General features: G+C 42.8%; 1 protein-coding gene across 1 annotated transcript in view; it reads left to right on the top strand.

The window, feature by feature from the left end:
• Window positions 1-14539, top strand: part of LOC115087120 (probable methyltransferase TARBP1) — a 421872-nt gene that overhangs the window by 388925 nt on the left and 18408 nt on the right. Inside the window, exons 26-27 of the mRNA XM_029593877.1 lie at window positions 1221-1395; window positions 4236-4427. Of these exons, the coding sequence (XP_029449737.1) occupies window positions 1221-1395; window positions 4236-4427 (367 nt within the window). The remainder of the gene's footprint in view (window positions 1-1220; window positions 1396-4235; window positions 4428-14539) is intronic.

Here is a 14539-nt window from a genome sequence, read left to right as displayed (position 1 = left end):
CTCCTCATCTTCGCTGCCGCCGCCGCCGCTACTGCCACTCCTCATCTTCGCTGCTGCCGCTCGACGCCGCCCTTCCTCGACGCCGCCACCGCCATGTTGTATGAGCTGACGCTCGCTGAGACCGACGTGCTTGCCCGCACATGCGCAGTAGAGCTGCTCTCTACTGCGCATTTGCGGCACGTCAGTCAAGCTTCGTTTATTAGGTTGATTGTTACCGTACTATGATGGCACATGATTAATTTGTAATCTATACCACTCATATTTTATTATTGTGCCTTTATGTAAACCATTGTGATGGTTATCTAACTTAACGGTATAGAAGAGTTTTTAAATAAAATAAATATTATACTGAATGTACATGCAAGAGAGGATGTAGCTTTTAATGCTGCTATTCTTAAGTCAGCCCTAACTTCTTCCCTCCCAGATTAATTGGGCTTGGGTACATCCCATGCAACTAGACTGGTATAGCAGGATGATAAGGTAGGATAAATTTAACTTGCCTGATTTCTTTTCCTTGAATCCTGCCACACCAGTCCAGGAACATCCTGGGAAGTTGGGCCTGTGCAGTTTTTCTATTTTGGTATAACTTGGATTACAGAAATTGATCTCATCTAGAGGACAGCTAAAGGTTCACTTATTTTTTTTAATTTTTCTTGTTACTCCTCATTAACCAAAAAATTTTTAGATGATATTTATTTATTTATTTATCGCTAACATTTTTGCTCTGTTTTGCTGACTTTTAGCTTTTATTTTTTGTTTCACTTGCAAAACCTAATGTATGCCCAAAAGCATTCTGCTTCTCCCTAATGCATGTACATAAAAAGCGGGGTAGCCAACTTTTGCTGGTTTCAATAATTTATAGTCACACTAACAACTATAGAGTCACTGCAGAAAAATTTCACAGAGTGCATCTGTGTGAGAAAGCTAAAGACAGAAAAGGAAACTGATTCAATGAGCAGCCCTGCTTTAACTGTTCTGTTATGATTTATTATTAGATAATAGAAATCAGTGTCTAGTCAATAATAATAGCAATTTAAAATAGAATTGGGCCAAAATTTGTTTAATAGATAATTAAAAAGATCAAAAACAGGATTTCAGAGTGCATACCAATATATAGCCTGTCTTTAATTGTCAATGCATTCGTCTTTGTGAAGTAAGCTGCACCAAACATTTCTTTACTTATATAATCTTTTTCATAAAATGAATTTTATATTTTGCAGACAATATTTTACACACTCCCTAGTCTTTCAGAAGTAGTAGAAGAGGAATGGATTTCTCCTTGCAAATTTATCAAATTCTTGGACATCCCCTTAGATTCAACCCTTCAGCTGTTTAATTCTCGAGCTGCACTTCGTGATTTGAAACCAAATGATTGGTCTCAGCAGGACCCTGGGGGTAACACTGGTGAATTTATTTTTTAATTGTTGTTTAGCTTTTACTTTGCTAATTAGTGTTAGGACTGATTTGCTAGCATACAGAAGTAACAAGACAGAAAAACCAGAATGATATTTTGTCTTAAAAAAACCATCAATTTGATAGTTTATAAAAATGAGGCTTTCTACATTGTTTTACTGTGGGGACGGGCATTATGAGCAGAAATGGTTATGGGAACAAAACAGGACTTGAATGGCTCCTCTTCACCAGCTGGTCATGTCTTCTTTTTATGTATGTACTTTTGAATTCTCTTTCTAGCCTGGCAACTTTACGGCTGTTCATTTCTGGGCTTTTCCAGATATAGCTCTATGCATATTTTTCTAGCTTTGTTTTTGTTAACATTTCCACGTACCAGTTTGATGGGCACCACCCCACATGCACATTCATGCCCTCACCCTCACTTTTAATGCGGTTGTTCCTTCCTCTGTGGTGCTGGCTCCTCTTCTCTTCAGTATGTGCACACACAGTTGTAACAGTTTATCGGTGAATCGCATAGCCACAGATAAAGAGGATAGGTGCCAGTGCCAGTGAAGAGGCGCAGCTTGGTTAAAATGTGCATTCTTTGAGAATCCTCTGTCTCAAAGGTGCAGGAGTGCAAAAGCCGGTGGCAGTTTCAATGCTGTGACCAGGAACACCGGTGCCTTTAAAGGAAGGAGACTTTCTGCAGTTTGTATTTGCTTGAGTTGCTTCTCCTGGACCAGATCCACATCCAGCCAATATTGCACTATCCAGCCAACTGGTCAACCAGCACAGCAAGAAATTCCAACAGCACCAAGGGTACCACTTGTCTCAGCACTCCAAGTGGCTACCCTGCTCACCTTACCCAAAGGCCAGCTCTGCCGGTATGTGTGAAGGGCTGGAATTCCAGACTTGTCAGAAGGAAAAAAGAGCATCTGCAATCCAAATCTGAACTTGCTGAGATCAATATTCAAAGGATTGGTCTGGGTAATTTTTGGAGTTACCTGGCCAAAACCAGAGATTTGAATATTTCTTCCCCCCCCTTACCCAAAAATAAAACTGGCAAAATTTTGACCAGGTAACACATTACCTGGACAGAATTTAGCCAGCTAAAGAGGTAATGGTGGAGGTGTGGTTAAATTGTAGGCAGTGAGTGCTGATAATCTGTGCTGTCCAGCCAAAGTTAGGTGGATAAGTCTGATTGGAAAAATACCTGTTCTACAGTTGCCCAGATAAGTTTATTCAGCTAACTGTAACCAGATATATTCAGCAGAATGTTTATCTGGGTGTGTGCTGCATATCTCGGTAACTTTCCCACTCACCGGTCCGGGGTACTGATACGCAGACATTAGGGAAAAAGCACAGGACTTCGTCTGTGGCCAAGTCCAAAGGCAAAGCATGATCAAGCAGCATTGTCTGAATTATCAGGAAGGCTGCTTGCTCCATAAAAATGTCGCTAGCAGTAATTTTATTATGGGTTTGACAGTTGCTTTGTTTTGACTGTAAATATTACTACCCTTAACATAAGGCTTGGGCGTAACCTGCACGGAGTGGCAGTTAATACCCTTAACACAGGGCTTGGGGGTAACCTGCACGAAGCGGAATTTACTACCATAAGATGTTTGCGGGGCAGACTGAATAGACCATGTGGTCTTTTTCTGCTGTCATTATCATGATACTATGTAATCTCACTATATCACATTGTGCATTTTACCCAGAATAGTCCCTTTGCTTGCTATGATTAGATTTTGCTTCTTAGCAGCGTTAATGAATTGATTATGAAATTTGTTTTATTAACTGTCTTAAGGGTGAATTTTAAAAGCCCTATACGCAATCAATCTGGGAGATATGCTCGTGACTGGGATGCACACAGGCCGCGCGGATTTTAAGACACCTGCGTATCTCCTGGTATGCGCATTGAGAAGGAAATCTTAAAACGAGAATGGGCATGGGCGGGCCAGATCAGCACCATCAGTGCAAAAACACGCATCGGACAAAATCTAGGGTAGTCAGTGAAGGGCAGATTTTTAAAAAGTACGCCGGCGCGCGCAAGGCAGCCTGCCTCCGTTCCCTCCGAGGCCGCTTCAAAATCGGAGCGGCCTCGGAGGGAACTTTTTTTTGTCCCACCCAGCCCTAACTAAATCCCCCTCCCCTATCTTATTTTGTTGAGTTATGCCTGCCTCTGGCAGGCATATCTTGCGCGCGTCGCCAGCTCCCTGCCCCGGCACAGGCTGCTGTGCCGGAGCACTCGGCCCCGCCCTCGAACCGCCGTCATGCCTCCGGCCCCACCTCGGACCTCCGCCACGCCCCAGGACATGCCACCGAACGCCGCACCACCCCCAACACGCCCCCCCCGACATGCCCCCCAAGCAAAGCCCCGGGACTTACGCGTATCTTGGGGCTTTGTGCGCGTCGGCGGCCTATGCAAAATCCGGAAGGATTTACGCATGCAGGGCTTTTAAAATCTACCCCTGAGGTTTTAGGGGTCAGGGATGGTAGGGTAAATGGGAGGCAGGTTAGATATGGGGTTTAGGAAGTTTGCTTCTTTACAGAAACGAACTGGGAAATGGGGCTATCGCGTCACTACATGTACCTACTAAAATTCCCTCCCCCCATGTGATCGAGACGGGATTTGCACGCACATGCGCACATTGATGTAAAATCGTGCGCACGGGTAGATGATTTTATAAAATGCCGGTAACCGTGCGCACATGGACACCTACACATGGGTCTTAAAATCTACTTTTTAATGTTTATTTCTTGATGCATAGACTTAGCATTATATATGTTTAATGTGCTTATAATAATTTCTAATTTTGTTGGTTTTGCTACATTTTTCATAGGTTCTACTACAAATGAAACCGATATCCAAGCTGACTGCACAGATTTTCAGAAAAAGATTATACCATGGAAGAACAGTATGCCTGATACGAATCTAGAACTAGTATTTCAGGACCGTGCTGCAAAACTTGGCAAATCAAAAAGTAGTCTGATTGTAGTGGCTTCACTTGTTGACAAACCCACTAATTTAGGAGGTAAGTCATTTAACTTAAAGCAGCAGCACCTCCTAGAGACCTATTCAAAAAATAGATTTCAGAGGGCAGCAAGGCGTTTTCTTTTTAATCTTGAATTATTTTTTTTCCTGATCAGTCCCACTAGGTGTGGAACTTCTAGAATTAAAACACTCAGTTTTCCTCCCAGGAAAGGAGACTCCAATTTTGAGCAAAAATCCCCACTAAAGTTCCAAAAAACTCCTATCATTTTTTCAAACATATATATAGAGTTAGAGGTAGGCCAGACAAGGATGACCAACGTGGTTTAAGTTCTGCACCAAAAGCCTTATGAAATGAGACTTAAGGACCTAATATGTTTACCCGAGACTAGAGGAAAGACGGGGAAGATGTGATGGACATTCAAATACCTGAAATCACTTAATAAAAATGTTTAAATACAAAAAAAAATTATTTATTTTCTTCAATTTGATTACCACTTAGTCATATTGTCAATCGGGATGCAAAGAATTATAATAAAATCATACATAGTACATAAAGAATCATAAAAGAAATAATGCATTTCATAATTAACAAGCCTGAAATAAAATATCTTCAAATTCATGACATAGATGATGATAAAACAGACCTTTTTCTAAAACTCAAACGAGAAGCTTTAAACAGTACTCATCAGGTAATGAGATCCAGAGAAACAGTCATAAAACTGAAAGCTGTTCTAGACACTTGTACCTTCACTAAAGAAGAGGGCGGGGGGGGGGGGGGGTACTTGCAGAAGACTTCGCTGGGAATAATGAGCGAACAACAAATATTTCTTCAGTGGAAAGGAAATTCTAGAACAAGAGAACATGATATGAGGTTCCAAAGAGTAACAACATTTTTTTCACAAAAATTCTGGTAGATGCATAGAACAGCCTTCTAGGAGACATGGTGGAGATGAAAATAATAAACAATTAAGTGGATGAAACAGAATTCTAAAATTACAGGAAATCGGAGAGAATCTCTACTCGCAAAAAAGTGAAGGGGGAGCGGGATATCAAGTAGAGTCTGTGGTGTGAACAGGAAAGTAAATGGGGCAGACTAAGTGAGCTTTAATGGTCCTTATCTGTCTTCATTTTTATGTTTTGTTTCATTTATTCTCAAATGACATTAAATCAGTCAGTCAAAGTAGAACCCATCTTAATGAGAAGGCAAGTCTATGAAAGAGGTCTTCTGGCTTGTGATAAAGTGAAGTCATTTGTAATATGGTCAAAGTGGAGGAGTAGCCTAGTAGTTAGAGAGCAGTGGGCTGAGAACCAGGGAAGTCAGGGTTTGAATCCTACTTCCTCCCACTGATGCTCCTTGAGACCTTGAATTATTCACGTAACCCTCCATTACCTCAGATACAAACTTAAGGCCCTATTTTTCCCCATAGACTCAAAATGGGAAATAGAAACATTATGGCAGAAAGACCATTATGGCACATTATGGACCATGATGGCAGAAAGACCATTATGGCACATCATATGGCATGACGTTAAGCCCGATATATGCGCAATCACTGAAACATGGCTCAAGCCCTCAGATACCGCAATAATAAACCAACTACCTACACGACCTATGACATCTTCTCTCTTCCCCGTCAGAAAAAAAGGGGAGAAGGAATTCTCTTAGCAACCAAAAAAGACCTCAGATTCACTCTACACCCATTCAATTCAGATTCCAAACTTGAAATCGGCTTCTTCACATCTGACAACTTCAAATCCTACTCGTCTACGCCCCTCCGGGCTTCCTGGAAACAGACGCCTTCCCTCTGGTTGAAATAACCACCTCTCTCATAAATTTGGACGCTCCAGCAATAATTTTAGGAGATTTTAACCTGCACGTTGACAACCCTACACTTTCACCCAACTGTGAAGTCTTTCTCACAGCCCTCTCAGCTCTGGGTTTCAAACAGTTAGTTAACAAACCCACGCACAAAGCCGGTCACACGCTGGATCTTATCTTTGTCAACCATGGCATTAAGCCTGCATCTCACCTTAGTTGTACGAAGGTCCCTTGGTCAGATCACTCACTCATTTCAACCTCATTCTCAATAAAAGATACCAGCACCTCACGCATACCCTCACCCTCCTTCACATACAGAAGAACATGTTCCTCCGAAGATCTTAGTAATCACTTGGCATCACAACTCCACCTCATAGACCTCACCGATCCAAACTCAGCTCTCCATTCCTGGAACAACGTCACAGAATCTATAGCTAACAAGCTATGTCCACTAGTAACAAAAAAATCCCACTCTAACTCCTCCAAAAGACAGCCATGGTTCACTACAGAATTAAGAAAGCTAAAACTAATTCTAAGACAAAAAGAGAGCAAATGGCGTAAAGACCCATGCGCTAACACTCTATACGTCTACAAATTTACCCTTCATCAATATAAATCCACTACTTTAAGATCTAAAAGGGACTTTTACGCATCCAAGATCCATGACCTGGTCTTTGACGCTAAAGCCCTCTTTACCTAAGTTTCTAATCTCACACAAATAAACCCCCCGGAGATTTCCCCTAACCAAGCTCAATCTAAAGCTGAAGAACTAGCACTATATTTCAGTAACAAAATCAGCAGCCTTCTAATTCAGCTGCCCTCTAACACCGCTTCTTTTTTGACCTCATATCAGCTCGCCGTCAATAACATTTGCTTAGAAGCATTCAAACTCATTTCTGCCACGGAGATTCAAGGTATTCTAAGGAGAATGAAACCGTCCTCTCATGCTTCGGATCATATCCCCACCAAACATCTCTTGACAACTCTGACTCCATCTCCAAAACTCTGGCAGACATCATAAATTGCTCTTTATCCCAAGGATGCTACCCAGACGACCTCAAACCACTCCTCAAGAAACCAAATTTGGATCCTAAAGACCCTAATAACTACCGCCCGATCGCCAACCTTCCCTTCATAGCTAAGATTATGGAAAAATAAGTGAACACTCAACTCTTGGACTACATTGAAGACAATAACCTCTTATTCCCATCCCAATACGGGTTCCGCAAAGCATTAAGCACTGAATCCCTCCTCATTGCCCTGACTGACTACCTTATCATGTGTCTCTACAAAGGGCAATCCTTTTTACTGATCCTACTGGACCTTTCGTCAGCCTTCGACATTGTCAACCACTCCATCCTCATAAACCAGTTGGCTTCCATAGGTATTTCAGGCACCACACTCACATGGTTTAAAACCTTTCTCAGCAATAGAGGGTACAAGGTTAAGATCCAGAGCAAAGAATCTTCACGCTATGACTCGTCAGTAGGAGTCCCACAGGGTTCCTCCCTGTCTCCTACGCTCTTTAACATCTACCTTTTACCGTTATGCCAGCTTCTCACCGACCTCAATCTTAAACATTTCCTCTACGTGGATGATATCCAGATCTTGATCCCCATCAAGGATACCTACGCGAAAACACTTGATCATTGGGAAAACTGCCTCCAAAACATCAAATGCCTTCTCACCAGCCTAAACCTAGTATTAAATTCCTCCAAGACTGAACTCCTGCTCATCTCTTCAGAGAATAGTACCATCACCTCTACGCATCCAGCCATTCCACCTACCACACAAGTGAGAGACCTAGGAGTTATAATTGACAGTCGCCTGAACTTGAAAGCTACTATCAACAGGACCACCAAAGACTTCTTCCACAAACTCCAAGTGCTGAAAAGAATAAGACCTCTTTTCCACGCTCAAGACTTCAGAACGATTCTACAAGCAATCATTTTCTCAAAGTTAGATTATTGTAACTCCATCTTACTAGGTCTCCCCTCCTCCTTCACCAAACCGCTTCAGATGGTACAAAATGCGGCTGCTCGAATACTGACAAACCCCAGGAGAAGAGACCACATCACTCCAATCCTAAAAAACCTCCATTGGTTGCCAGTCCACTTCAGAATCATCTACAAGTCCATTTCCATCATATACAAATCCATCCATCAACTTGCTCCAATTGACCTACATAACCCTCTCCGATTACATAACTCTTCAAGACCGACAAGAGACACATACAGAGGATCACTACAGGTACCTCCTACCAAAACCACCAGACACATTACCTTAAGAGATCGGGCCTTCTCTACAGCTGGTCCACCTTTATGGAACTTCATCCCCCCCCGATCTTAGACTGGAACCCTGCCTCTCAATTTTCAAGAAAAGACTCAAGACTTGGCTGTTCAAACAAGCATTCCCGGACTCCAATTAATTTAACCTCTCACCATCAAAACACAGCCATTTCAATGTTAACTATTTGTAATTATCGTTAGCCAACGTTAACCTTTCCTTTCCTTCTGTTTCTCTCCTCGCCCAGTTCAACCACCCTTGTTATATGTAACTGCTTTTTTCCGCACCATAGTTCCAGTTTGAAGTTTATTATGCACCCCTGTTTTACTGTGAACCAGCATGATGTGATTGTTGTCATGAATGCCGGTATATAAAAAACCTAAATAAATAAATAAAATAAACATCTAGTCTGCCTATGAATATCAAATATTCATCATTACAATCCCTCAGAGATCCTCTATATTTATCCCATGCTTTCTTGAATTCACAATATTATCCTTGTCTCCACCACCATCTCAACGAGAAGGCTGGCTACTCTATTCAACCATCACGCTATCTGTAAAGAAATATTTCCTTATATTACACCTGATCCTACCCCCTTTCACCATCATCCTATCACTCCTCATTCTAGAGCCTCCTTTCCTTTGAAAGAGACCTTCCTTCTGTGTCCCTATCATATCTCCACTATTCTACTTTTCCTCTAGGGTATACATGTGTAGGTCTTTAAGTTTCTTCCCATATGTTTTAGAATGAAGAACACTGGTCGTTTTAGTAGCCACCCTCTGGACCAACTCCAACCAATTTATATCCTTTTGAAGATGCGGTCTCCAAAACTGTACACAATGTTCTAAAGGACCTATACAGGGGCAATATTGCCTCCTTTTTTTCTGCTGACCAATCCTCTCCCAGGAATCTGTCTGGCTTTGCAGTCACCTTATCCACATTGTTGGCCATCTTTAGATCATCAGATACGATCACCCCTGAGCCCCTACTTCTTTTATGCTTAGAAGAATTCACCGCTTATATTGTATCTCTCCTGTGGGTTTTTGCATCCTGTAACTACATTTTTTAGCTTTAAATCTTAGCTGCCAGACCCTACACCATTCATTGAGTTTTACTAGATCCTTTCTCATGTTTTTTCACAACTTCCTGGCCATCTACCCTGTTGCAGGTTTTGGTGTCATTGTCAAAAATACAAACCTTTCCCGTTAATCCCGCTACAATTTCACTCATGAAAATGTTGAAAAGAACTGGTCCAAGGACAGATTCCTGCAGCACATCACTAGTAATGTCCCTCTCCTCAGAGTCAACTCCATTTATCACTACCCTTTGTTGCCTCCCATTTAACCAGTTTCTAACCCAGTCAGTCATTCTAGGGCCCATACCATGCAACTCAATGTAGATGTCGCTTATGTGGAAACATATCAAAACCTTACTGAAATCCAAGTATACTACATCTAGCGCTGTCTTTGATCCAACTCTCTAGTCACACAATCACAGAAATTGATCAGATTTGTCTGACAAGACCTTCCTACCTCCGAATCATGCTGCATCAGATCTTGTAATCAGTTGGATTCCAGTTACGTACTATCCTCATTTCAGTAGCCATTAATTTGCTCACCAAAGAAATCAGAATAACTAGCCTGTTGTTCTCAGCCATCTCCTTACTTCTACTTTTCAAAAGAGGAACCACTTCCACCTGTCTCTAGTCCTCCAGAACTGCTCAAGACTCTAAAGAAGCACTGAAAAAAGTCAGCCAACAATTCTGCCAGAGTTTCTCTAAGTTTTCTTTAAACACTGATGTATCTCATCTAGCTCCATCACTATGATAGTAACTTTAAAACAGCCATGTGTACAGGAATGCGTGTATGCCGGCTCGCACCCATGGACACGGCCATTTTATAATACACATGGAAATGTGCATGCCATTTTATATGGATGTGCGCATGTGCCACTTCTACAGAGTAAGTGGGAGGGATTTTAATATACAGACGCAATTACCAGTTAAACCAGTTCATTCCCACTTTGTCCAATTATAGGATAGGACTTCCTAACCCCCCTAGTTAACTAACCTGGGAGTGGAGGAGTAGCCTTGTGCTTAAGAGCAATGGGCTACGAACCAGGAAATCAGGGTTCGCGTCCTGCTGTCACTCCTTGTGACCTTGGGCAAGTCACTTTACTCTCCATTGCTTCAGGTACAGACTTAGGCCTGGATTTATCAAAATGCAATAAGTATCGCATGTGATAGCAAAAGGGGCATTTTTTATGCTAATATACAGTTTATCGCAATTTGCACTAATTACCTATGCGAAGAGCTAAGTTAGCACAAATTGCGATAACATTTTCAGACTTTGAAATAAGTGCATACCTGTTGTATTTCTTGCATTCAAACACTGGGGGACCATTGTTAAGGGGCTCAGGAGAGAGAGAGAGAGAGACTGAGACTAGCCATAGTGTCCTCTTTCTAGTAACGCGAGGTGAGGTTTAGGTATTAGTGTAGCGGGGTAAGGGCCACTTTGACATTCAATGTGAGACATACGAACAGAACAGTGCTCTTTTGTGAAGATTTGATGGCCTTCGGAATGAGGAAACTCACTCCAAGATGAGATTTGGGCAATGTTCTCTCCACCTAGCTTGATGATCTCTCCACCTAGCTTGATGTTATCCAGGTAGAGTGTCCATCAAGCTAGGTGGAGAAAACATTGCCCAAATCTTATCTCCTAACTTGGAGTGGACTGGGAGGGAACTAGGGAAGCCCCGATCTCGTCGCCCCTTGCATGTGCCGCCCGGGATTTTATAACATGCGTGCTCACATGTTATAAAAACACATGTTCATCTGCTGACATCTTGCAGTGTCATTTCAATTGCCTCAACAAACAGTTGAGAACTTTGTTGCATTGTATTTCAAACTGCTGCTGAGTCAAATGTACGTCAGATCAATGGGTTCTATCCAAGACTCGCTACAGCGTTTAAGCGACCTAGGAGCTATAGTTCCAGTTCCAACATCGGAAAGGTCGTTATTCAATTTTCTTCGTTGTTCCCAAAAAGGAAGGAACCTTTCGTCCCATTCTCGATCTCAAAAGGGTCAACCATTGTCTAAGGATTCCATAGTTCCGGATGGAGACTCTTCAGTCTGTCATAGCTTCGGTTCACAGAGGAGAATTTCTAGCATCTCTCGACCTCACCGAAGCTTATCTTCATATCTGCATTCGATCCGATCATCAGAAGTTTCTCAGGTTTTGCATTCTAGGGCAACATTATCAATTCAGGGCTCTCCCGTTCGGATTAGCCACAGCTCCCAGAACATTTACCAAGATAATGGTTGTGGTGGCCGCTCAACTCAGGAAGGAGGGCCTGTTGGTACATCTGTACCTGGACGTCTGGTTGATTCGAGCGAAGTCAGAATCTCTTTGTTATTATACAATCAACAGGGTAATCAGCTTTTTGCAGTCTCTAGGCTGGGTGATCAATGAAGACAAGTCAACTATTACCTTCCCAGTCTCTGGAGATTTTGGGTGCACGGTTCAACACTCTCTTCAAAGGATAGTGTTCCTTCCGGAGCATCGCCTTCTCAAGTTCAATCACAAATTTGAGACTTACAGTCTATTCCTGTTCCTTGTGTGCGGGATTACTTGATAGTTTTAGGTTCAATGACCTCTACTCTGGAGTTGGTTCCCTGGGCCTTTGCACACATGAGATCACTTCAGTCTGCATTGCTTTCACGCTGGAATCCGGTTTCGGAACTATACCACCTTCCTCTTACAGAGGCTGCTCGTTCCAGCCTAGATTGGTGGTTACAGACAGTGAATCTGCAACAACGTGTACCGCTAGAGATTCCGGAATGGACTGTGGTCACTACCGATGCCAGTCTTTCAGGCTGGGGAGCAGTATGTCAGAATACATCTGTTCAGGGTCAGTGGTCCGAAGAGGAAGCACAGTAGTCGATCAATCTTTTAGAGACCAGAACGGTTCGTTTAGCCTTAATCGCTCTTCAACCTCTCCTTTGCGGGAAGTCGGTACTGGTTCTTTCTGACAATGCGACCACGGTAGCGTACATCAACCATCAGTGAGGAACCCGAAGCTTCCTGGTAGCTCAGGAAGCACAACAGCTGATCAGCATCTGCAACATCTGCTCAGCATCGCAGCCTCACACATTGCCGGGGTGGACAACATTCAAGCCGACTTTCTCAGTTGGCATCATCTCGACCCAGGCGAGTGGGAACTGTGCGAGGAAGCCTATTAAATGATATGCATCAGATGGTCCACTCCGGCAATGGATCTCATGGCCACATTTCAGAATGCCAAAGCCCCTCGGTTCTTCAGCCGCAGGAGGGAAAGAGGAGCGGAAGGAGTAGATGCTCTGGTACTTCCTTGGCCAAGGGATGTTCTTCTGTATGTGTTCCCTCCCTGGCCTCTTATCGGCAAGGTTCTGCGTTGGATAAAAGTTCAACAAGTCGACGTTGTCTTAGTGGCTCCGGAGTGGCCACGCCGTCCATGGTTCGCGGACCTGGTCAGACTAGCACTGGACGGTCCCCTTCGATTTCGAGATCTTCCGTGCCTTCTGTCTCAGGGTTCAGTTTGTTTGGAAGAGGTCGAACGCTTCTCTCTAGTGGCATGGCTTTTGAGAGGCGTCGGTTAAAGAATAAAGGTTATTCAGATGCTGTAGTGACTACAGCGTTCTAGAAAACCTACATCTTTGGCTTATGCAAGGGTGTGAAAGGTTTTTGAATCTTGGGGTAATGAGCATCAAGTAGATCCAGTTCACTCTTCTGTATCCAATATTTTATCTTTTTTACAAGATGGATTAGCCAAGGGTTTGTCCTGTAGTTCCTTACGGGTAGAAGTGGCAGCGCTTGGATGTTTTCATGGTAAGATTCAGGGATTATCCTTGGCTGCGCATCTGGATGTAGCGCGTTTCCTCAAAGGTGCGCAACATCTACGTCCTCCATTTCGGAATCCTTGTCCTGCTTGGAGTTTGAATTTGGTTCTTAGGGCTCTGTGTTCGGCTCCCTTTGAATCCCTTAATCATGCGACTTTGAAGGATCTCACATTGAAGGTGGTGTTTCTTGTGGCTATTTCTTCAGCTCGTAGAATTTCAGAGTTGCAGGCCTGGTCTTGCAGAGAGCCTTTTCTTAGAATTTCTGATGCAGGAATTTCATTACGGACTGTACCATCTTTTTTACCTAAGGTAGTATCTTCTTTCCATTTAAATCAGTCCATAGAGCTTCCGGCTTTTCTGTGTTTAGATCGTTTGGATCCTTCCTCTAGGGATCTTAAAAAAAATTGGATGTACGACGAGCTCTGTTGCGTTATCTTGAAGTTACAATTTTCGATTGTCTGATCATTTGTTTGTTTTGTGGAGTGGCCCTCGCAAAGGTCATAAGGTTTCGAAGGCTACAATTGCTCGTTGGTTAAAAGAGACAATTCGTTCAGCTTATCTTCTAGCTTGTCGTGACCTTCCTGAAGGGTTGAGAGCTCATTCTACTAGGTCACAGGCTACCTCTTGGGCAGAATGTCAGTTAGTTTCTCCTCAGGAGATTTGTAAAGCTGCGACTTGGAAGTCGTTGCATACTTTTGCTTGTCATTACCACTTGGATGTTCACGCTCCAAGTTCGGCAGCCTTCGGAGAGAGTGTTCTCCGAGCGGGACTCTCTGGGTCCGACCCTAATTGAATCAGCTCTGGTACATCCTAGGGTCTGGACTGATCCAGGTACGTACAGGGAAAGGAAAATTGGTTCTTACCTGCTAATTTTCGTTCCTGTAGTACCATGGATCAGTCCAGACGCCCACCCTTTATGTCTGTGTATTATATTTATCTTTTCGGAGAGTCCGCTCGTTCACTGTTTGGGTGATTAAACCGCCTTTTCATGCTGTTTATTTTTCTTAATATTTTCTTGTTTATTCCCAAGATTTTTTTTTTGGGATTCTGCTTCCATTTAGGATTTGTGAGTTGGAAATTCGTTCTCCTGTTTAGATAGCTAGTTAATATGTTAGTAGTTAAATTTCTGCTTTGATACTGGTCAATACTGATTGGCTGCAGGTGGTGC

This window comes from Rhinatrema bivittatum, chromosome 3 (assembly GCF_901001135.1).
Source record: "Rhinatrema bivittatum chromosome 3, aRhiBiv1.1, whole genome shotgun sequence".
Taxonomy (NCBI): domain Eukaryota; kingdom Metazoa; phylum Chordata; class Amphibia; order Gymnophiona; family Rhinatrematidae; genus Rhinatrema; species Rhinatrema bivittatum.
The sequence above is the reverse complement of the archived record's forward strand: the minus strand, read 5'-3'. Positions and strand labels throughout refer to the sequence as shown.